Here is a 25238-nt window from a genome sequence, read left to right as displayed (position 1 = left end):
TATGCATTGATACATTAAGATTTAATGTGGTAGCAGATCAGAAAATAATATGCAAAAAAGTATGCTACATGAAATAGAGATTTAGTCCTTATTTTTCATCTTCACTAAGTCAACATATTATCCACCTGGCACATGCATCCTAGTCCTGTTAGAACTACATCTACTGAAATAAGAATGTGTTTATACTGTTAACTCTAAAGGAAGAATTTTTGCATTACACACTGAAATTCTCAAATGCTCAAGTAAGGAAGGTGACTATTTTTATTTGCTGTTGGGATGCACCTTATGCAGGGTGAACTTTGGAGCTTAAGCAAGGTTTTGTCGGGCTTTTTTCCCCTCCCAAGAGTACAGTTTCTTAGCAAAAAGAATCCAAATTTCACGCCTCTGGAAGTGTGCTTACGCTTTCACTCATCTCTTTAAGTCCACAAAAAAACACAGCTGTTGTCCCTGCCTTGAGGAGTAAGTGAATGTGGCAGGTTTCACTCAAAGAACCTGAGTGAAATTGCATAACAAAATATAACATAACATTTTCAGATAGTATTTGCAATTTTTTAAAACTCTGAGAGTGGATAAAGTAACTAGAAACTGTCTCCATTGTCTTCCATCCAAACAGCTCCTTCCCTATGACAACCAGCTGAAAACTGGGAGCTGCTGGTCCTCCCATTACAAGAGACAGTGACTTACCTCCTTAGAAAGTAGTGGAAATGTCAAAATGACTTCTAAGTGACTTGAGGAAGAAGATTCAGAGTGGTTCAAGTTCATAGCTGAAAAAAAAAATATGAAAAGAGGTTTCAAGATTGTGTTGTTAAATAATTTTGAATTTCCTGGTCTAGTTTTATGTAATCAAATGTAGCAGCATTGCAGAAAAACCTTTGCTACGTATTTGTTGAAATTATCTGCAATGTGGAGGTGTTCTTCATACACTGTTCTGAAGAATGCTGGTGAGAAGATCACTGAAATAATTGGCAGTAGAGCAAAGTAGAACAAATCTGTGCTCTGTTAGCAAGGAACTGTTCATATTTTTCTATTCATATATTTGTTTAAAATATTTAATGACACACATCCTAAAGGGCACAATGTGTCTGCAGCTCCAAATACAGATGCGTGGAGTTGGACTCAACGATCCTTATGGGTCCCTTCCAATTCTAGATATTCTGTGATACAAGGTATAAACTTGAAAATCAGTTAAGCTTCACCTTGGAACAATAAGTCTTTAACTTTACATGTTACTTGCAGCTGGAATGTTCCAGCAGAAACAAGGGAACCCATGGGTCCTCGGTGGCACCAGATAGTGTGCATGGGCCTCTGTGTCACAGGTTGTGCACAGTTGCACAATCTTCCGTATCCAAACATGGACTATGAACATCCTTAACTAGCAAGGCATTTTATAACATTTTGTGAAACAAGCCAAATGCTGTATTCTGAAAGGAATAACTAGCAGGAGTCAAAGTTAAACTTCTTGGGAGTAGTGTGACTGAAAAGGAAAACCATAACTATGTGAATTAACCTAATTTCCACTTTCACAGGCTAAGCGGACCTGTGATTAGTTCTCAGTCTTAGGAGGCTGCTCATCTCTCTATGCCTTCTGCTCCTATTGTCAGCATCTTATTCTCCATGATTTTAGCTGACACACTTTTCAGTCTTCTCTTTTGAGACATTACTTAAGGATTAAAAACTGTCTTTATCTAAAATAAAAAAACGACTTTCACACTTAAATCCCTGATTTCAAATGGAAATTAAAATGTTCTAATTTATTCTTTCACATTAATAATCAGTAGAAAAATATGATCCCATTCTTGAGTGTGCGATTCCCTACAACATGGATGTACAGCCTATAAGAAAATGGAAGACTTGGGACAAGTCTTCCTCTACCAGGGAGATAGGCAGAACTTGACCAGCTATGTATAGAACCTAGTACTGTTAGGTGTGCTCTGGCACAGGTTGCCTGGAGAGGTGGCTGGATGCACCGTCCCTGGAGGCATTCAAGGTCAGCTTGGATAGTGCTCTGAGCAGCCTGATCTACTTGATTCTGCTCATTGCAGTGGGCTTGGACTAGATGGGTCTAGTCCAAGGGTCTCTTCCAGCCCAAACAATTCTATGATTCTATGATCCTTAAGGTCCCTTCCAACCTAAATCCTTTTATTATCCTATTATCCTGTGGCAACAAATAGCTGTTAGTGCAACCACAAAGAAGCATTTCTAGAAAGGTATAACACTACAGACCTTAGAAAAATGCACACCGTTCCTTTTTTTCACAAGGCTAATGAGATGCTGCACAATATTAAAAAATAAAAATAAAAAAAAGGAAAGACAAGGTGGATACTCATTCTTGATCTAAGAAGGAAAGAGTAGATCTCTATACCCCAGGAGCTGCTTTACCAATGCTTTCTTTCTTTCATGTACAGGAGAATCTGAAATTGAAGTTTTATGCTCTTTCTCTCCTCTGGGACTGAAGGAGGCATGGAGATGGTCTGCATAATTCAGTGGCCCCACTGTTTCACTCACACAGTTTTAACTTGACAGTAAGTGGCCATTTCTGAGCAGAACCTCATTTCAGTGCACTGCTCTGAGAGTGTCTGTGCTTATAAAATGATGCTCTTTTTTGACTCTATTTTATTTGTCATTCCAAAGAGCAACAGTAAAAAATACATAAGCCCATCTTCCATTCCAACTTCATAATGTTGTAGAACACACAGACAGCATGTATTATAGTGGTATTTCAGAGTAGTCATATTCCTAAAACACAGTCTCGACCTCTCTTTCATTAAGAAATCTGCCACCTCAATCTCACCAGCTTTTCAACTCTTCTGCCAAAAGGGTCATATTTATGAGCAGAAGTCTCTTTCCATTATGTTTCAAGCTAATTTGGGGATGGTTCTGTACAGGACTAAAAGTGTCTCAATGATCCTTGTGGGTCTCTTCTAACTTGGCATATTCTGTGAGTCTGATTCTGTAACTTGTAAAACCACTGCAAACCCAGAGATTGCAATGTTTTATGTCAATTACACGTCTTGAAATATATCAGTAAAATTACCTCATGTACCTCTATGGTGTGATAGCTTTTAGGCATGGACTAACTGCCCTGAGTCCTGGGCAGACACTGGAATATTCACCCCTGCGACATTCATTACCATGCTGGCTCCTAAAAGCTTTCAACAGGTGAAGGGAGTTGGGAGATCTCAGTGAATTATTCTCCAAGGTGATGATGAGCAAACCAGAGTCTTCTGGTCTTTGAGACTTTTGGTCCTTGTCCTGGAGTACACTGCAGTTCTGCAGTCAGCAGTGCCAAATAAGAGACTGCACTGAGTCCTCCTTTTCCCCTTTAACACCGTCAGCAGCCAGAACCAGAGTCCTTACTTGCAGCTGAACTGTGAGCCTCACCGTCCCAAGTAGGGCTGATAATGGGTGTTTATTGAGACTGTATGAGTAGTCCCTTCTATTGAATCCCCATCCACATCTTGTTCTTGCAGATTTTTGCAGGGAGGTAACAGGAGAGAAAGGAAGGTTCCCAAGTACTTTCTGTAATTTACCTAATGTAACTTTTTTAACAGCAGGGATAGCTAGTTCAGTTGGTTTTGTTGTGTGTTAATTGTGTTAGAGTAAAAATCACATTTCAAAGTTTAAAAAATCTAGATTTGAATTGTGATCTTTGTGCTGGATGTTTTGCCTAAACAGCATACAGAGCTCTCAACTGATTTGTTTTTATTTCAAAATATATCGTTTGCCTTTGACTTAATTATTAATATAAACTGGTGCTTTAAAAGTAATTAACAACCAGTTGCTAACTGAGTGGAAAAACACCCTTCTGATGATAGACTTTGGCCAGAAAAAAGCTCTGTCTATTGTATGGGAAGAAAGTCACATGAAGAAAACAACAGCTCGTAGCGCAGTAAGAGGTGATGGGGATGAGAGGGAAGGCAGAATCCAGACCTGGAAATGTCTATTAATTGTTGCAGTTCTACTTACCTCAGTGATTATACCATAAATAGATATGAATAGGCAACTCTTCACATCAAACTCAACAAGAACATTTCATTGTACTTCCTATTTAAAACCTTCGGTGAAGGACAGGGAAAGAGATTAATTTGACAGTAGATCTTGCTTCAAAGAATTATGTAAGTATAATTTTGCATATAGTTAGGAGGAAACTACAGTGTGTATTGTTCATATTCAAAAACTAGAATGTGAGCTAGGCAGCATGAAGAGAGATACTACGTAACAGAAATAAAGTCATTTTGATAAAATGGATGTATAAATTCCCTTTGTCCTGAAATTTGAAACTAAAATCTAACTTGTTCCATTCAGCAAGAATGAATTATCCCTAACCCTGTTTTACAGCATTAGAGCTTGATGCACCATATCACAAATGCATGCCACTTAGTAGTATGCCAGGAAAGAGCACAGCATTTATTTTTTTTTTTCCCACCAATTCACAGCCACTGAATATGTGATTTATATAACTTAGAAAGTTTAAGAAAGTGCTTTGCTGATTTTCTTGATATGGTCTGTCAGTCGATAGTCTCTGTGTGGGAAGTTTAATGTAAGTTCTGATGTAGCTTTGATATCTCCAGGAAAAAAGCTGCAAACAACTTGGTTCCTTCAATATAGTTGTGTCTGTGAAGAAGGAAAGAAACACAATGAAGTCTTGTCAGGCTGAACTGCTCTCACAATGAGAAACATAGTCCAGTGAAGTTGTGTGAGTCTTCAGAGGAATTTGCAAGATTGGTAACCCCCAAAAACACAGAAATGCTGGACACCCTTCAGTTTGGTACTCCTCTGGATTTACATCAGAAAACCTTTTCCAGGTTTACATCCCCAAATTGGTATTACCTGTAGCCAGCAGCATTGAGGCTTTATTGAGGTGAGACAAAAAGTAATTTGAGAATTATTGTAGGAGTCTGTTCTTTCCAGAGTTCAGCATGAGTTGACTCAGAATGTGCACAAGTGTTCAGGCAACACACTGAATAGTGGTTTACCAGGGTGTCTCCAACAATGAACACTAGTGACAAGTTTAAGCTATTTTTTGTATAATTATGCTAGTTTTGGTCCCTGGACTATAAACAAATCTTTATAGCCATTTATACTGAAAACCACCAAAATCCTTAAATAACCATGAGTGCCTGTGACTGGCACACTTCAAAATAGATGTTGTGGCAGAAGACTGCCCATCCACACCATCATCTTTCAGACCAGAGGCAAATTTCATTGCTAGTGAAATGACAATTGCCAATGTGATGAATTTAAAGACCGAATAGACACCCTGTGAAAAGTGTATAATGGTATGCCTTAGACTGGGAATTTTGCTTTCTGTTTAGCACAGCAACTAGTGTGCTGGAGATAGTAGGTTTGGGCTGCCCAGTGCACAGCAAAGCTTCCCATCTGGGCATGCTAACTCATGGGTACCAAGGGACTTCAGTTCTCTCCCCTTCTCTAATAGCAAAAACAGACAATTGAAAGAAACCTGCTTATTTTCTCATTCTGGGAATGCTCCCCATCATCGGCTGCTCCAATCGGAAGCATCATCACACTTTTCTGTGTTACGGCCTGAAACATTCTGGCAACAGGAATTGTTGAGCCATCACGAATGAAATCTGGATCTTCTCCAAAAACTGAAATACATGGGAAAAATTAATTAATAAATAGGTGTAATCCAGGTGCTTTTTTATGCTATCATATATCTAAGCAATGAGCTGATACTAAGAGCTTCTGAGTAGAAATGGGCTTGAGTGTGCAGCCAATTGATTTCACAAATCAGCTCTGCTCCATAAAGCTCTGTTTTCTTATCAATACAAAAATAAGTAAATGAGGGCTTTTGGCTACTCCTATAAAACATATCAACATTTAGCAAAGTTTGGAAGATGCTGATGAGTTGTTCTACCAAAATCAATAAGATTTATAAGGGTGAGAGGCTGCAGCACTGAACTGGGAAATCTGTTTTGCCCTACTGTTGAGCACAATGCCCCTGCACACTTGCAAACACACTAAGAACAACAACAACAATTAAAAAGGAACACACCTGTTTTTATTGCCCTTCTTCCTGCTTTATATAGTAGATCATTAACGTCAGCAAGCCAGGGCTTCGCACCCAAAGGCATGGACACTTTCAGTTTGTTTGGACTGTTCCTCTTGGAAAAGACACTCTCCAAGTGTTCCACCACCTGTAGGGAAAATACTTTTCAAAAAAGCATTCATCTTGCAACTCAAGCTTATACCCACATTCCTACTTCCCTTGGAAACAAGTAAATGCTAAAAACATTCGGTTTACTACAAGTCTAGATTTGTGAGGTGCTAAGAGGGACTTCGTTTGCACAGTAGTGGCCAAAAAAATGATTTGTCTCTTACCTGCTTTTTCACAACCGAAAGGTCCATGTCGGGGACCTGACGGATTGAGAATTTGCCAATTACTTTTGCTGGAATCACTGTTTTAATGCCTGGTTCATGGAAAGCTCCTTCAATCCCATGAATAGAGAGAGAGGGGTAACGCCACAGGTGTAGAAGTATTTCTTCCTTTGAAAAATTTTGAAAATATAAGGGATTACATTGGACCAGCCACAATTGATATAAACAAGCTTTTTCCATCTTAAAATTTGTATTTGGAGACCTTTGTATTTTAAAGCTTTTTGATTTTTAATTTAAACCCGTGCACATGTATTTTCATTTTAAAAAAATACTGCAACTTTCAGTCGTAGAAAGATTTGGATGGTAACAATTTTCCATGAAAAATAAGAAAAATAGAGCATTGTTTTAAAAATCTTGGAAGTAAATTTTCCTAGTGCAAAGTAGTATCAGAACTACTTCTGATCTGACTGCCTAGTTGTTCCGGAACTTGTCACTGGAAAAACCATGCAGCCAGATCCATCCCAGATGACACCAGTGAAGAAACTTTACTAATGAACACTAAATAACACAGTAAGAAAGATTATAATTCTCAAGTTTTTCTGGAGAAGATACAGAGAGGAAACAAAATTATTGTGATTGTTATTCTGAGAAAAATTGGAGAAATATATGAATTATAAACTGGTCTTCATGAAGAATCTCAGGGTGTTGCTGCCTCCCTTCAGTTTTATGAGACTAGACCTTTATCTACACATAAAATTTACATCAATTCATCCTCATATAGGTAAAGCATCAAAACTCAGATAGTATCGTTACATTATACATTTGTATTACTGACTCTTACAGTCTAGCTTTAGGTAATTTGAAAGCTTTTTCTTGGAAACAAAAGCATCCCTGTTAGCAGAATCTACACTAGAATAATTATGTTAGTGATAAAAAATTTAAATCAACTCCTTTCTCCCAGCTGCCACTCTTGTGCAGAGAGATCTTTCCAAGTGAGCCCATACCTGCTGGTTTTTTTTATTTAGGATATAATTTTTAATTAACTGGTAAGGACAGGCTTGTAGCTTTGGATGTTTTATGGCAGGCTTGGCAGACATCAAAATCTGTATTCAGTAAAAACCACCCAAAACATATCTGCCTAAAGCTGCCTCCCATTTTTTTAGAGCTGAATACAACTTCTTTCCTACTATGTAACCTAAATTGATAGGCATTTTAATGCATGTTTTATTTGGCTGATTAGACTTAGGGGGAGAGAATGCGTAGGCAAGGAAGGGAGCATTATACTGTTAGTTGTTATTATTCCTTTTAACTGATTATTCATATTTCAGATTACTTTCCCCAGATGCAGTGCCTTACATTTTCAGCAGACTAATTTTATTTATCTTTTACTTCTCAGTGCTCCTTTATTTTATTTTGAGCTTGCCACTGACTGAAAATTTCTTTCAGTTTGGCTTTATACATAACTGCTACAAATAGGTGATTTAAATTCTTTCTGCTGAGAATTCATACAGATTCTATGTTACCTTGGTGCTGTAGAGGAATTTTTTCACACCACAGTTATTTCTATGTTCCTCTAAATCAAATTCAATCGATTCATATAATTTCCTTTCTTCCTCCGTCAGGGCAGCAACACTGTCGTAGATTCCAGGGATCTGAATACGACCTGTGGAATCCACAAGGCTGTCTACAAAATAAGATACAGATATCAGTACAAATGGAGCCTGTTTCTTCCCCTTGGCAGTCATAACCTTCTCCTTCTATGTAGCTCTTTACCAAATGAGTAAGCCCATCAACTGTTTGCATCTGTCAAGTTGTGACACCTAACTTGATGTATTTGCATATTTATTAAGAAAACCATTGAGCTGCTGTTTGTGTCAGCCCAGCTTCCGACATGAAAACATCATCCTAATGGGATACCAATCAGCATTAAAAAGTCCATGTTCTGCTATGTGTCCATGTATTAAAGTTGTCTGTAATCCTTAAATGTTCTTAATTGATGTGTGACTGACATCAGTTTAACATGTCTGAAGTCCTGGCCTTACTGAGGTCAGCTGCCAGCACCATAGCTGCGTTGAGGTTTGGAAACCTGAGGATTGTTCGTCAATGAGACTTGCCTTACCACAATTGAATGTGGCCCTGACCTGCATGAGGCTGTTCATGGGTGGTGCTCCCCAGCTGCTCCTGGGCAGTGATGTGTGTTCTTACCCAGCAGCGCGATCAGGTCCAGCAGCGGCTCGTGAACAATGCCTCCAAAAGTTCCAGAGTGAAGGTCCTTGCTGCCACATTCAACCTGTACCAAAACCACTGGTTACATATAAACGCTTGCTGCCTTATTCTTCTGTGAGTGTTTGTTTTCCACAGTGACTGGTGGTTGGGTTTTTTTTAAACAAGAACACAAATGAACAGTAAATGATTTTTTTTTTCTTAATTTTTAAACGGAAAACATCATGTCAGGAACAATCTGCTTTGGCAGAGAAGAGCTCTGTGGTCAACCACCACAGAGAGAATTCAGCTGTCTGTAGCACTCACACTTTTGAGAGCCAGGGTCCTCCTCCACTCCCTCTTTTGCCTCAGTAAGACTAAAGACATAATACATTAAACATTTGCATATTATTACTGTTTCTAATATTGGAGAATAAATTCTTCAAGTTGTCTACCCTTTTTATTTAATGCGAAATCTTCTTTTAAAAAGGCAAAAATTAATCTTGTTTGATATTAAGGATATATGTCCAACCTTAATTCAAGATTGCAACAAATAAAAATTTATAGGTCTCTTGAATAACAAGACTTTATAATAGAGGCATTTGAGTTATTAAATGGGTTCTTTTTCCAGACACATTTTCATACTTGGTTTTATCATAAAATATTTTCCTGCAAAGCACTTGTTTATTCTTCTCAAAACCTCATTACAGCTAACTGTCTACTAGCAGGGAGAGATCAGTTTTGATGTTTTATTAGCATCATTTTTCTTAACCAAGACTTAGAAGAATTGAATCAAGGCTGCCAAGGCTCTTCTAGTTAAAAAAAAAAAATAATAATTTTTCAGACATAAAAGTTAATGCAGATTTTCCTTTAGTTCTCAAGTTCTTTAATCTTCTCTCTGAATTCCTTTTATGCTTCATCAGGAAGCATTTCCGGAAGAGAAATTTCTGCTCTTTATTTCACAGTAGCTCACATTGCCTGCTAAATATTGCTTGTTGGCTACAGTGAACTTTTATTTGCTCCTGCCAATGGTTACAAAAATTGTGTGTGGCTTTTAAACCCAGAGATCCAACCAAACTGAGTCCCTTTAGGCTGACTCGTTGTAGTAAGGATTATCTGCTGCAAAAGGGCAGAGCAGCAGAAGAGATGTTTTTGGAGAGAGCTGGAGAGTCAGGTGTAGGGATGGTGCTGCACAAGAACAGATTTGATGTGCAGAGGGGAGGATGAGAAAAGGCTGGAGGAGTGGCAGGAGAGTAATGGGATAGGAAAGGGAAGATCAAGGGAAGAAATGATTGAAGAGAAGTTAATGGAAGTAAATAAGGCTAATTGAACTGTAATGAGGAGGGAAATCTGCAAGAAGCCAAAGGGGATGCAGAAGAAAGCTCTGTACTTGTAAATATTAAGCTTTCCTTCAGTGTCTTCCTGCACACAGATGTAAGTACAGCTACACCATTGCTGTGTGTCAGAGGCTCAGTTTGAGTGAGCCTGTGTCCTTTACCTCCACAAAGAAGCAGGCATTTCCCCGACTCCCATAGGTAAGGGCAGGCTTCCTGTTGCTGAGCCGCAGGTTGTCTGAAATTACAATATAATCCACATCAGAGAAGAAGCTCTGGTTTTCTTCCTCAAGTAGCTTCTCTAGCCCCAAGGATCCTGCTTCTTCCATGCCTTCAATTACAAACTTGAAGTTCACTGGCATCTACATAAAAATTAGAAAAATCTGTGTAAGAAACAAGCTTTTTTTTTTTTTTTTTTTTTTTTTTTTTTTTTTTTTTTTTAAGCTTTAAAATTGGGAGCAGGCTGGCTTGCTGTACAAATTGTGTTAGGATAAGAAAGATGTAGGATGAGTATGTAGGATATATAGCTTGCTTCATTAGAAAAGCCATTGATTGACACATATAAGTTGCAGAAAAACTTGTTCTTTTCCTCATTTTTTGACTTTTTATTTTTAAAGGAGAATAAGTGATGTCTTTTTTTCTTCTTTGTGTTTTCAAAAAACTTGCTGGAATATCTCATTACATGGGCTTTCTCTCAGTGCTGTTCAATAGTCTAATTGCTTTGGAAATTCTAACTTTGTAATAGCAATAGCATTTTCACAGAAAATTTCCTGCCTCTTGTATTTCCACTGTTACTGCCCATGTGGGAGCCATTGGCTTTGGTTTTCCCAACATTGTCTATGACCAGACTTATATGGTGATAAAAACAATGTCAGTGACTCTACTATAACTGTCTTTTTAACACAAATAAATTTGCAAGCCTACTGGTTGATAAGGATGCATTTCCAAGAGTAATTAGGAGAAGTTTTATTATGGAATAGTGGGAGTTGAAAATGCTGACACATCCCATAGGTGACATAAATTTCAACTTTGTTTCCTGTTACAATTCATTCCCTCATTAGAGGTTTTAAAATGTTTTCTCTTTTGATTCAATGCTCAGATTAAAGGCAAGAACCAATGTGTAAAATTAAATGAATTTGTGTCATGGATGGGTTCACTGATGGATCATCAGCTGGCCACAGAAATTTTAAAAACAAACTGTTAATGAATATGGTTTGATGTTCTGTGCTGTTTTCTAGAGAAAAGCTTCAAATGACAAAAATTCCTTTTCAGTTTCTTGTTAAAATGTCAAGATAGCTATTAGTGACTTGAAAAAAACAGAAAGATGTCAGACCCATAACCAAATCCACTTACAACAACTACTCTTCAGGCAAATAATGACTCTTCAGGCAAATAATGTGTGTGTTTTCTAGCACTTTAGAGAGACCAAAGTCAATTCAGGACTATCGATACAAGAAAAACATGTTTTCCAGAAGGTTGTAAGGGGACTTTAAAAAAAATCAGGACTTAATGTTCAGTTTGTGCCATAATGTCATACCAGAGACAGAAAACTGTTTCTCAGCACACTATCAGAATATGCCATGCAAATTCACCTTAGAGAATGGTAGTCAACCCAGTTACAAGCCTAAAATATATTTTGCTTTACCTTTACTTTGCGGGTAGGACTACTCCAAAATTATTAAATTATTTGAAGATGACTATGTTGGTCATTATAGTAATTTAGGCAAATGTCTGACCTCAGAAATATGTCAGACTCAGCGACGGTATTTGTACTTGGCAAATGCACCCATTCAAAGCATTTGCTTTGATAAATCTAACGTGCTGGTGACATAACAGCCCATTCTGGATGAACATTTTTAGATGCTTGTTCTCTTCACACAGACACATAAATTGAAGGTATCTCGTAGGCAGACAAAACCAGAGATTAGCAGAATGTAACAGCAGAGATGAGACTTCATGAGCATTCTGTAATGTCTGTTATTTTACCATTTTAAAGGCTCTCAAGAGAACAGGGTACCAGAGCTGTGTAATGCATGTAATACATATTGAATGCTACCCTGTGGGCTTTCCTCTGCAGGGCAATGGCTGCAAGACTATTTACATTGCAGACAGGCTGTTCAAAACAGAAATGCTCAAAGACAAATTCTTACTGGAGTGGGACCAGTGCCCTAAGTGTTGCATCAGAAATAGCTAATATTTCAAATTGTATGTAGTCTGTTGGGACAGAGAGGTATCATCTCACTCAGAAATGTAAATACATCCCCTCCAGAGATATAATAAATAATAACATCAAATAATAGTAAATGGCAAAAATTAGCAATTATAATAAAGAAATCATCATTGATACCTACTAATTTCAAGGCTCTAACTGTTTCCACTGCATTTATCCAAGCTAGGACTGGTCCCTTATTGTCTGTTGCTCCACGCCCATAGAGGTTTCCTTAAAAAGAAAAGAAGAAAGTTTTTAAGCAATCTTCGAATTTTTCCTCATCACTTCAATGTAATTTGCAAATTCCAGTTGCCGCAGAAGCTTTAGTGATGAAGGGAAGAAGTGTAAAAAAGTGCCAGGATTTCACTGACTCATTTTAAACAAGGTGCTTCCCAATGGACTGGTACACTTTTCTCCCCCTTCCCTTCCTTTTATATATATCATGTTGGGGTTTCTGCTACATGCTGATTACTGAGCTTCACTTTTCTTCTCAGGAACTGTTTGTTCATACCAGATATGCCTGAAGGGTTTGCACAATATGTAGCTTCTGGACACACCGTTCAGACCAAGTAACATGTAGCAAGAGCCCTACAGATAAATGCCATGGCAGAAATATAGCTACAAGTCTAAGTATGTAATTTATTTTCCAGCTGTTCATCATGTACAGTTATGACTGTACATGAAACTGAAATCTGTCCCTGTGTATAAACTTCTATAGCAGGCCCCACTGGATATACACTGAAATAAGGCAGAAGAATTATGCCAGTATGGCTGTTAGGAATTCATCCCAGATAATGAGAAAGGGCAACTCAGCAGTTGTAGCCTGGGAATCAGGATTTCTGAGGTCTTACTTATCTGCTGACCCTCTAGCCATTATTTTTGTTCCTTCAGTCAGCTAGCTGTGCTGGAAGAATTATTACATTAAGGGGTCCTCTCATTCTTCCACCACAAATGCTTTCCTTTGCTCCAGCACGGCAGGTGGAAGGACAAAAGGGCAGGAGCGAGAGCAGGAGGTGCAAGGAACGATAGTAGTGGATGCAAAAATCCTGTAAGAACTTTTAGCAGAAGTGGATTCTCTATTGAATACTCTATAAAGCATCTTTAACCTCGCATCGCTTTTCCACACCAAATATTAGGCAGTCACTGACAGGTCTCACTAGTCACAGAACAATCATCAGAGCTGAAAGCTGCTGGACATGTCCCAGAGATTTCCACAGGAGAAGTCCTCACACTTTGGTTAAATATGCGGGAACTCTTCTCCCATTCAGAACCTCAGACAGCCTTGTATTCAAATAATGATTCAAAACTTATGAAAATATGCACACCATCGATTTCAGTCAGAGTATAGGGGTCAGTGTTCCAGCCATCTTCCTTCTTGGCAGGCTGAACATCCACGTGACCATAGAAACATACAGTGGGGTTCTGTGGATCCTTCCCCAGCTCCCCAAGAATCACAGAAGGCAGTGGGAGGACTCGGCCATCAGGCAACTGCAAAGAAAGGTTTAAAAAAAAGGGAGTTAAGGAAAACCAAACCTTCTAAAACTTACAAATGTACAATAAAGTCTGGAATTCTCAGTACTGAAAATACTTCAACACTCAATTGATTTTGATTTGATTAAGTGCATAAATCTGACTGAATCCAGTCTTGAGCTGTTCAGAGAAAGTAACGCCTTTGTCTTCAACTGTTTATTTCCTGCTGGACTTCTTAGAGTTCTTCTAACATTTTATTGTCATAACTGCCCTCCTCACTAAGCTCTCACATCCCAGCACTGGAGAAGACAGAGGTAACCTTGTGCCATAGAATCTATTGTGATACTGAATAGTAAAAAGCCACGCAAATTAATCTGGGGTTTGATTTCACCATAGACAGAGGGCAGGAGGCCTGTTAGCTCAAACATAGAAACCAAAAAGAGTGTTGCTGGCAGGAGGCAGTAGCTATGTCAGACTCTTTTAAAAACAGGTTAAGGCTAATCCTCTAGTGTGGCTCTGTGCAGAAGAGCTCCATGGTCCAATCGCATTCTCTGCAACTATCAAATGACACAACCTGAAATATTAGTGTTGCTGTACTGCCAGGTCCTTGTGCTAAGAATCAGGATCCCCACCAAAAGCCTCAGAGAAAAGAGAATCACTATTATTGAACTTTTGAATTCCCGTTATAGTAGGAATGTAACAGCCCAGGGCAGAAAAAAGCCCATGCCTACAGTAAGGTAAGTAAATTAGAGACTAAGGTTTCCCAGAGATGAATTCTTCCCTGTTGCTTTCCAGTAATGAAAGAAAATAGCTTGGATGATTTGTCAGAATCTCTGAAAACCAAAGATAATGCTCTAGGTAGCTAACCCTTTCTGACAACATTTACCTTGTAAAAACAACCTCCCTCATAAAGAAAGTTCAGCGACAAATGATGTATTGGTTCTCATGCTTCATTACAGAAAACATTTGAAAACCAGCCCCAGTAAAAATCTCAGTCCTTTTACTTTTGCAAACTGCTTCCCTCCAGTTAAAAGTGTCAAACTCCCTCCTTTGCACAGAACATCAATTTGCATTTAGATTGCCTGTGTGGTTCTCAGTATGCTCTCAATTCTCAGACCAGATTTCAGCAGGTAACATGCAGGTACAAATCGATAAATTTGTATCTAGCTTTCAAAAAATAACACTATGTCATGAGATATGTGCACATAGCACTGAATGCAACAGGTAGACCCACACGTAGATATGATGTTTTAAGTCCAAGAGTCAGATAAGCACCTGATGTGAACCCAAGTTTACTAAATTAACAGTGGCTCCCAGCGCTGTAAGTCTGTCTGCTGCCAGTGCCATCATTCGCATTACTTCTTTCCTCAGATGTGGTTGAACAGAATCGCTTTCCACAGCCACCCATTCCTTCAGATCCTGCACAGGAAGAAATTGTGCAATTAGGTGATCCAGAATGTTGTTGTCCTTGGCCCTTGCATCAGAAATTTCACACTCAAAAATAACTTCTTTTCTGTGTCACTGCAACATTATCACGGATGCTCAAAGGTTTCAGGATAGAGAAGGATCGCTTAGATGTCTCCCCAGGGTTGAGATTCCTGATTTTCTAAACAGGGAGGGTGCTCACACTTAAACATTCTCATGGTCAGCCCTGGATTTAAAATCCCGTGGAAAAGGAGGTAGACTAGATGCTGACTAGCTTGCATTACAGAAACTGGATTATGTACAATTTACCTTGGTTATCCTCATGAAGATTCAGATATGCTCATAGATTCAAAGCATAACTAATTATGCATCTGCCTTTTCACAGTGGGCTGACAAAAATGAAAGCAAAAACCAGCATGGGACCAAAACTCCTCTCCCTGCAGAGAGCAAACCTACAAAAATCAGTTCTGGAGCAGACAGAGAGTGAACATCCTATCTGGCTTGCATGCCCCATGCAGGTGCATTTTGGCTTAGTGGAGCCTCTCTCTGAACACACCCAAAGGATGCCCACAACCATCTCTTTTGTCAAGTCTATGAAAGTCCCTCCTTCACCCCAGGGTCCCCAGCAGTCTGTCCCCTCACAGCCTTGCTGTGTGAAGTGCATATTGCACTCCTGATGCCAGACCTGGAACCGTACCCATTACCTTTGTGACAGGCACTGCTCCTGCCAGAGGAGCCCAGGCCTCTGGGGCAGCAGCTCCGTGTTCATCATTTCACTGCAATCTTGCTCCTACCTTGATGAAATCATTTTGATGTGCATCGATATACTGGAAGATCTCCATCTCCAACGATGAAGAGGATGAGGAGAACATTACTGCCTTAGAGAGCAGCACAGGGCTGAAATGGATGTTATCTGAAAGTTAAGGATAAAATTCAACATTACAGACATCCTGCAATATACATTTGTTTTCAGCACTAGAAAGCAGAGACATTTACAAAGTGCTGAGCTTATTTAAGTCTCTTTTAATCTTCTCAAGCCAGGAGAAAGTGTACTCATTTTATCACACAAAAAACTTCAATTGATTCACAGCTGAGTTTCTGACAGCAAAAATTGAAAAAATTACCAAAGAGAGAACATCTTCAGTTTCAGCTTTATTAATAACTTAGGGGTAACATTTTCTAAAGAAATATTTGTTGTTTCAGTTTTTCTGTACACAAGCATCAAATTGTTCTGGAAAGACAACCCCAGGGTAAGACTTGCAGATGCCAGGGGACTCATCTTTTTCTTCATTTCCAGAATCATAGAATATCCTGAAATGGAAGGGATCCACACAGATCATTGAGTCCAAGTCCTGGCGCTGCACAGCACAACTCCAAGAGCCCCACCATGTGCCTGAGAGCATTGTCCAAATGTTCCTTGAACTCTGTCAGGCTTCATGCTGTGAATACTTCCCTGGGGAGCCCGTTCCAGTGCCTAGCCACCCTCTGAGTGAAAAACCTTTTCCTGATATTCAACTTAAACCTCCTCAGACAGAATTTCAGGTCATTCCCTTGGGTCCTGCCACTGGTCACAACAGGGATCAGTGTCTGTCCCTCCTCTTCCCCTCACAAGGAAGCTGGGACTGCAGTGAGGTCTCCCCTCAGCCTCCTCCAGGCTGAACAGACCAAGTGACCACAGGTGCTCCTCATGTGGCTTCTCCTCAAGGCCCTTCACCATCATCATAATCCTACTTCAGACCCTCTCTAATGGTTTCATGTCTTTCTTATATTGTGGCACCCAGAACTGCCCCCAGCGCTCAAGGTGAGGCCACTCCAGTGCCAAAGAGAGTGGAACAATCCCCTCCCTTGCCCAGCTGGTGATGCTGCACCCCAGGACATGATTCTCCCTCCAGACTGCCAGAAGGCAGAAAAATTGATTCACTGACACACATTCCATATTTTACATGAATAAGGGAAAATAAGCCTGACACTGGAGAATATTAGAAAACAAATAGCTTTTGTGGTTGATTTCAGTGACAATACTGAAACACTTGATAAGTGCAGAAGTCATTTAAGTACCGGCAAACCTCTCTGCCATCTTTTTTTTTTTTTTTTTTTTTTTTTTTTTTTTTTTTTTACAAAATAAGATTTTAAAGTGTGTTTTTCTTATTCCTCCAGTTTTCCTTTCACGTTTGCTTGAAGTTGTTGCTGTAGTGTCTTGAATTGGTATTAGCAGAGTAATTCTTGGCTAAATACTTGGTTGGGCTAAATTCAGAACAGCTGCTGTATCAGGCTCTGATAGGATGTACTCCAAGGTCAAAGCCCAGTGCTTTTCTAAAGATATTCTATAATAGCAATGAAAGGTATAGTTGCAGGTCCATCCATAACTCCTTAACTTTGATGCATTGCTAAGGTGATAGGCTATGGTAATATTAATAATTTCAATTATATTTCTCTGACAGAGAAGAAAGATTGAAAGCCCAAGCATGATGAACAAGATGAGGGAAACATTGTTCACTCTGGCTGAAGATCCTGGCTGTATGAAGGATGGGCCCCATTTTCCAACCTTCCCTCAGAAGCAAGGTTACAAGGTTTACTTCACTTTCTGAAGTGAAGCTTTGAGAAGGCCTCTGGCAGTAGATATAATTCCCAGTGTCCAGATCCTGACATCTCTTGACATGAGAAACACTGGTATTGAAAGAGATCAAATGCTGATTTTGCAGGAGAGTGAAGCTGCGAAGCACTGCTTTGGAGAAGACTTGTTAATTGAGCCAAGAAAATCCAAATTTGAAGGTGTTTTTTAGGATGGAGAGATTAAATTTAGCCATAATATTTAAATATAGAAATATCTTTAAAATACAAAACTCCGGCCTTAAATGATGGTCAAAGTACCACTTCTCACATTGTTTTCTCCATAAAACAGTAAACTCTACCTGCAAGAAGTGGGTCTGATCAACAATCCCCTTCAAATATTTTTATCACTAGTCACAGCAGCAGCAATTTGTCCTCAAGCAAAAGTGATTATTACAGGAATTTTTGAAACAAGCATGGAAAAATCTGGACACTTTAGATGAGACAAAACAGCTCCTGGGATTTAACAACAAAGACACAGTAGAGAATGAGGGTTTGATAATTTAGGTTACAGTCATCTTTGGACTGAGCTTCTGCAGGTAAGGCTTAAGAACAGGAATTCTGCATCAAGCACCCCAAACTTAAAACCCCCAGCCTGGCTATTTTTTCCAGCCTTGGACTGTGTAAGTGGCTGCAAATATTTGTCAGCTGAAGCCTGTTTTACAGAGGGCAATGGGAAGTAGGAGCATGGGTCACAGGCATGGTCAGGAAGGCTCCCCAGGCTGCGCAGGGCAGAGGAGAGAAGACCACGAGTCCCACACTTGGGTGGTGGTAACGGGACATTGGTGAACTGGAGCCTGAGTTTCCTGGCACAGACAAGACACTGGCACTTGCTGGGACGGTGCCTGGGTAGATAGAGGAGGGCGTCTGAGCCAAGATATTGCAGGTCACGTTCAAAAGGGGCTCAAGGTACTCGGAGATGACCAGCATTAGGTAAAAGCTGAGCACAGAGGCCATTTATGTTGTTTGCTTTCTTTCTGTCACTGTGCGCTTTTGGGGGACCATGCAATGGCTCTGCTTGTGCGATGTTGGTCAGTCTCACTTTAGCCAGCAGTGTGTCCCAGGAGAACAAAGTTTACCTTCAGGCTGGTCCTCTTGGCTGATAAAGAGTATTCCACATGGGAGCTGGGTCCCACAAGAGCTGAGGAGAGGATGGACCATGGTGGGTGCATTTGTGAGGGGCTCTGGAAATGTGCAAGGCACTGCACCCCCAGAAGAAAGTGATAGGAATAGGAATGGCACAGGGAGCATTCATCTGAAGGTGGGATGAAATCTAGTTTTGCCATGGTCAAGAGATCCCAGGATTTCAATCAGCTGTCCATCTAGAGAGACATCAAGGCCATTATCTTAATTTACCACAAAGCTGGCTGGATGACTTAGTTTCACACTTATTTCACTAATTTTTCTACCCTGTAATTTCCAAACGACCATTTGGAAAACATTTACGACAGAGGCCACTGAATGCACCCTCATTTACCTTACTGTAGGAAACTAGACAGGCTTCTCAGGTTCACTTATGTAAAAAAATGATCTTTTTTGGTTATGCCATGCTTGAACAAGGAAGATCATGGTGGAGGTCAGAACACGGCTGCTAGAGATACCAAGCTCATGCAATGGATTTAAATATCAGTGTCTCCATCACATATGATTTCCCCTCCTTATATTCAAACCTTTAATATTGCTGAATTCTATGCATTTTCACTCTTAAAAAAATTTTGTGTGTGTGTGTGTGTATATATATATATATATATATATATATATATATGTCACCTTATGGTGACTTGAATAAATACGTACCTTTTAATGTCAGAAGCACTAAAGGGCTGCTTGGGTTTTACAGAGGATGTGTGCTGTGGCGCTGGTATCTTTCTCTTTTTGTCTCAGTTCATGCAAATGACCTGGAAAGATGCAGAAGAGATGTATGTCTTTGTCATGTTTCATTAGCATTTAACTGTTTAAGAAAATGAAGCAAGGAAGCTAAAATGCTGTGAAGGAAAAAAAAAAACAAAACAAAAACCAACCAAACAAAAACAAACCAACCAACCAAGTAAAATATCCTAGGGAAATTTGGAATTAGTCTGTGATATTTTCAAAACAGATCAAGCTTCATGGAAAGATTGTAGAATATCACAAAAATACTTTATTTCGTAAACAAAAGTAAGGAATAGTGGCAAAGTTCAGAAAATGAATGTGAGGAGATACCAAGTAGCAGAGTGCACAAAATATTAATAATTCAAACAAGAAATTAGGTAACAGCTATGTTTTGCGGTAGTGGAAGAAGGGAGGGAGGGAGGGAGGGGAGTAGCTGGTGGAACTTCATGTTAATGCACTACTAATACACGAAATGCTGCTCAAGAGCACTTGGATTTCAACTGGAACAGCTCATGTCAAAAAGGGAGTCAGTTTAATAAAGCTGTAGAGAGATTTCAGGCAAGGCTGAAATATCTCAGTGTCTTGAGGAGGGGAAAAATGATTTGAAAGAATGATGGGGGGATATTAAACAAAGACTTCAGTGTTCAATGTCAAGTGTATTTTATTTGATGTCATTTTAAGGAGCAGTTGCTGCTCTATAGAAAAATGTAGTATGCCTATTTTTAGAAGTAATGCATGACAGTCAGTTGTGCACTTTGTCTTCCTTTGTTCCTTAGCAGTAAGAACATTTTTTGTCTCTCTTCCTCCCATGTTGTTAAGCACTGTTAAAAGAAAACTTAGTGTTCTTTTATGGTGATTTAGCAAGGAATCCAAGTTGATTTTTTAACTAGGATGATTCTTTGATAAAATATCAACTAAACTTACAAACATTTGAGAAGTAGCTCCTGAACATGCTTTGAAGGCCTCCTTGTCACTCCTGAAGCAAGCGCTTCATGCGCTTCCCTCCCTGCAACACAGCGTTTCAGGTGTGAGTAGGGAGGAGAGTGCCAATGAAAACTGAACAGTGGGTTGCAAGCATCAGAGAGAAGAACAGTCAGGACACATCTGGTTCGCAAATAACAAAGTACATTTGACATGAAAGGAGATAAAGACGTTTATGGCAGTAGGAACTAATTTACCAAATCAATGGTGGACTCCATTGAAAGGAACTCTAGGCAAACACCATCAAGGCAGATAACTGAGATAAGAGTTATTTTTTAACTTCCTTTAACAATACTCACTGACAAGTAGCATACCTTTGGTGGAAGCAGGCAATCAAGCCACAGTCACCTCTCAAGTTGGGTGAGACCCTTGGAGGAGGAGGAGGGTGACAGCTCTTCACGTGGCAGTTCTCAAGCCCAGCCCTCACCATGTGCAGCCCTGTTGTTGTAATGACCAGGAGCTTCGGAGATCCAGACACCTGCAGGGGAACGAATGCCAGTTCACAGTGCCAGACTGCATTTGCAGATTCCCAAAGAAGTATCATCCAAATCAACAGACTGTGTAGAAATGAAAATGTTTGTTGGGAAGCGTAGGTAAACTCTCTACTTGCTGGCAGGTGACCCTGCAACACCCAGTGCTATTTCCAGCAGTCAGCTCTTAAAGAGTGGCAATATCAGTTGCCTGAATGGTGTTTTGGAGAACAGCAATGACCAGCCCTGCCCATGCTCCAAAAGTGAGATCCTGTTTATCAGTTCTGTTTTGCTGTAATAGAGATGATATTTTAAAAGAAAGCCCTTATCCTTAGATGCTCTTTTCAGCTGCCTTTGTGGCTGATGATGAGAGCCTGAACTGGAAAGGACTCCTCTTTCACCTGCACAACAGGGACATTTTATTTCAATTTTACTGATAAGTTCTGCAGTTAACAAAGAGGTATTTTTAAGTTAAAGATTAACCTTGGATTTAGATGCTCACTTCTGCCTCTCTATCATACAATAATCAAATCAAGATAGCCAAATCAATAACAGATCAAGTCCTGAGAAATTTTCCCATCTCCTTTTTCCTCCTGGAAGTCCAGTATCCCAACAGGAATCTCAATGCCAGAAAGCACTCTAGCATTGCTGATAAGTTGTTACTGCTTTACAGTAGTATGTTGGAGGACTGAGAAAAGAGGTAGATTTGGCTTTGTCTTAAAAAGTGGAAAAGGTTACATTTCTGTCAAGGCAAAGCCCTTTCTCCCAGGAAGTAGTATTGCCCTTTGTGCCCAGTGAAGAAGAGTAATGCACTATTTACACAAGAGAATTTTCTGCTAATTGGTTTGCTATCAAATAACCATGGGTATAAAAATATTCTTCCTGGAAAGACCTGCTGCCTCTTGCTCTTTTCATGGCAAAAAGGTACACAGGAAAGAACTGTGGGATGTGCAGCATTTGTACGTAGGTGTGGATGGCCTCATCATTTTCTTGCTGCCACCTCTCACATAACAGAAGGGAGAACTGCTGAACCTGTAGTAAATTTTAGGTGCTTGTGTCTGCATACAAATTTCTACCCCTAAAGTCCTCTGCCTATTTTGAAAGAACCTTTATTGACACGGTCAAATTCAGTAATAAGCACAATAAGATAATAAATAATAAGGGAGGTCCTGTCTCAGAGTCTTACAAAGACCTTTCTTTTTTCTAAGTACTTGTTTTTCACTTGATTAATGCGTAAAAACTCATTTGAAAATGAAATGCAAAATTTGGGAGGAATTAAATGTTTGTTTTAATTTATTTAAAATTATTCTATTTTTAAAGGAATCCTGCCTTCATTTATCTTAGCTTTAAGTGTTTCACACTGGAGTTATTCCTGAATTAGAATAGTACAAGTGAGATTAAAAATAGATCTACTATATCTAGCAGATCCAGTCAACTATTTCTCTATTTATTACATAATACTACTGAGGAACTATACTATCATGGGGAAAAAAAAAAAGTTATTATTACTTTATAGGTTAGTATTTCATTTCTAATTGCCCCTTATTTTATAACCTATAACTTAGAACAAGGTTTAAGGTCCACAGTATAAGAGATTTATTTTGTTATGGCCCTTATTCCATTTATGGGATATCATAAACATTGCCAACATTGTTTAGAAGGATTTTTAAATGTAGGCAGGTTTATCTTTTTAATAAAAACACTCTTTGACGGTAGCTTATTAACTACAAGAAATGAAAGAACCAACTCAAACAGTTTGGTTGGGTATCCTCTTTGGGATACAGTAAGTGTTTATGCAGGAGGAGATAGACTGATTAAAGGAAAATAAAAGCAGAACTGAAACAATAGGATAAAGCTGGGGTGAAGCATCACTGGCTCTGTTTCTCTTGTTATTTGAAAATGTAAATAATCTGGGGCAGAGATGGTCCCCTACTTTGTGTTTCTATTGCTACCTGAGGGCAGAATGTAGCACCTTCACTTGGTTACAAAGTGATGGTACTTTCACTTCATTGGCACTTTGGCAGAATTAACATGCTTTAATTGTTACCTTAATTAAAAGGATATCTTAAATAATTACAATTCTAAGTTTGAGTGAGCAAATATGTAAGAAATATGCTATTAGGAGCAATATTTCGTTGACAGAGAAATGATATGATGGTTTTCAATGCTTCCTGTCACTATATAAACAATTCACGTAGTTCAAGACAGCTACTTTTCATTTCCTGAAAGTGCAGAAAAGCAGGAATGTTAGCATCACGTCATACCAGTGATACCTGGTTATTATTGCAGCTTACTGTCATTTCTCAATATACTCCCTTCATATAAATTATCATTGATCCCAGAAGTATTGGTGTGAAATGGAGAGGCCCTTTCACACAATTCCCCAAATCTCCCTCCCCTACAGATATTTCTACTTCCCTGTGCAGCTCTTTGCTCCTTCTCACTTCACACTGCAGTTAGATTATTTCCCAGCCACCATGCTTCAAGGTAATCCCAAGTGACAACAAAACACAAGTTAAGCTACGTTGTCCACTCTGAGAACTTGTCAACAGTGGAGTGAGATTGTGCTGGGAGAGAGGAAAAGTTCCCCAATGCCCTGATTTAGTAGTTGTTACCTGGATGTCGATATTCACACCTGGGTTTGTCAGTGGAAGGAGATTGACTTAGAAAAGGTGCCCTTACCCAGGCAGGAGATGCTTCACAAGGATAGCTGGCTGCAGACTCTCCTCTGAACAGAGCAACGATGCTCAGAACCTTCCAGGAGCAGAGCCACAAAGATTTGAGGTGCTGTGTGGAGGAAGAGCAATAACACGGAGCCCTCTCACCACCTGGTGGATCATTCAGCAACATCTCTGTTCCCAGAGTTCCAAGCACGCAGGCTTTAAGTGATAAGGGAAACAAACAAATTCTCGTCCGGTGCCAATTCCGGTACACTGCTGTGTGCCGAGATAGGAGACTGTCCTACTTTTCCAAAAGCAACATTTTAAATTCATTTGGCTTAATAATTAAGCAAATTTTTTTTCAGATATTAATCACACTGAAATGATGGCAAGAGATTATTCCCATCTTGATATCCTTCAGACAGTTTTTCTCAGCCAAATAGCATCAGTGTTCCTTAGGGATGAGTAATGCCCTCCTTGCAGGTGAGGCTTTTATCCAGGTGATAACTCACAGTCATTTCCAAACAGACACACCAGAGACTGGCTTTTCAGGCTCACAGAGTAAAGCTGACACTAACCGTGCAGCACTTTGTTTATGCAGCCCTTCCTACTGCCTCCTCCCAGCTTTCTGTGAGATCCAGGAATTGGCAGAGTCATGGCACGAGCCACTGAGGCGGTGCTGTGCGTGGTGTCCTTCAAGGCACATGTCCGGAGCACCACAAAGTTAACTCAGTTTGACACTTCACTGACTTCTGCATCTCAGCTGGGCGTCCCAGGAGCCACAGCCTCTCAAGAAAGGCTTAGGAGTATTTTTCCATTGCAGTCCCCCTGTCGCTGAAGTGTATTTGGGAGAAGGCCAAAGCAAGCTGAGGTTCTTCTCTGACAGACACAGGCCCTTTTAAGATTAAATGAATTTAAAAAAAACCAAAAAACAACAACAAAACAACAACAAAAATAAAACTTAAATATCTGGAAAAAACCCACAAAAACACACACACAAAAACCTTAAATATCTAAAAAAGAAAAGAACGCACAGTTTATACATATATGAATATATGCACACATACTCACAACAGATGTTACCATGAACATCTTGCTAACAATGTTACCATTGCCAAGCTTTGGTGACCTCCTTAAGAAGGAGTGCAGCATTTCATGGCACATCCCTTCTCTCGAGTGTCACTGCCTATAGCAAGGGTAAAGCACCTTCCTCAGCAGACGAAATGCCCATTGAACCAGGGCTCTGCACCACTCACATACTGTGCACCTTATGCCAGCCATGGGCCTTTTTGTGAAAAATGCAACGGCATCTCAACGAAAACAGAACGACCTGTGATTACAGGACTGGAACATTTGTTTAGACAGCTGGTTCATATCTGGGTGTCTTAATTAAACACCTGCACACAGGAACTGAGCCTGCTAACAACCGAGGTAGATGCACAACTACTGGATCAGGATCTTCAATTGAGTTGCTATAAACTTAAAAACAACTTCTCTGGAAAGTAATTCTCTACTCATTCCACTCTTTCCCTACAGACAAGTATTTTTGCGTTCTTTGTTACAGTTTTTTCAAGCAGAGAATATTCCCATATATTCAAAGGCCTTTCACCAAAACTGTAGCATGTGCTTTGACATGGTTTAAAAGGCAATGATGGCTTTTCATTTT

The 25238-nt window shown here is 39.5% G+C and overlaps 1 protein-coding gene across 2 annotated transcripts; it reads right to left on the bottom strand.

The window, feature by feature from the left end:
* Positions 1-4418: 4418 nt before the first annotated feature.
* On the bottom strand, positions 4419-23717 carry CNDP1 (carnosine dipeptidase 1). Of its 2 annotated transcripts, XM_040067232.1 has the most exons (14): positions 23595-23717; positions 20757-20920; positions 19387-19487; positions 15774-15892; positions 14830-14973; positions 13410-13572; positions 12227-12315; positions 10040-10237; positions 8545-8629; positions 7863-8023; positions 6343-6507; positions 6017-6158; positions 5462-5609; positions 4419-4614 (listed from the first exon to the last, which is right to left on the bottom strand). In XM_040067232.1, exons 4-14 carry the CDS (start codon positions 15849-15851, stop codon positions 4536-4538), a joined length of 1452 nt encoding a protein of 483 aa, XP_039923166.1. In that variant the 5' UTR covers positions 15852-15892; positions 19387-19487; positions 20757-20920; positions 23595-23717; the 3' UTR covers positions 4419-4535. The 2 variants fall into 2 exon arrangements, with proteins under 2 accessions (XP_039923166.1, XP_058277134.1); XM_058421151.1 differs by lacking the exons at positions 20757-20920; positions 23595-23717 and adding an exon at positions 20386-20454.
* Positions 23718-25238: the final 1521 nt, after the last annotated feature.

Source organism: Hirundo rustica, chromosome 1 (assembly GCF_015227805.2).
Source record: "Hirundo rustica isolate bHirRus1 chromosome 1, bHirRus1.pri.v3, whole genome shotgun sequence".
NCBI classification, from domain to species: Eukaryota; Metazoa; Chordata; class Aves; order Passeriformes; family Hirundinidae; genus Hirundo; species Hirundo rustica.
This window is presented reverse-complemented; position numbering and strand designations above follow the sequence as displayed.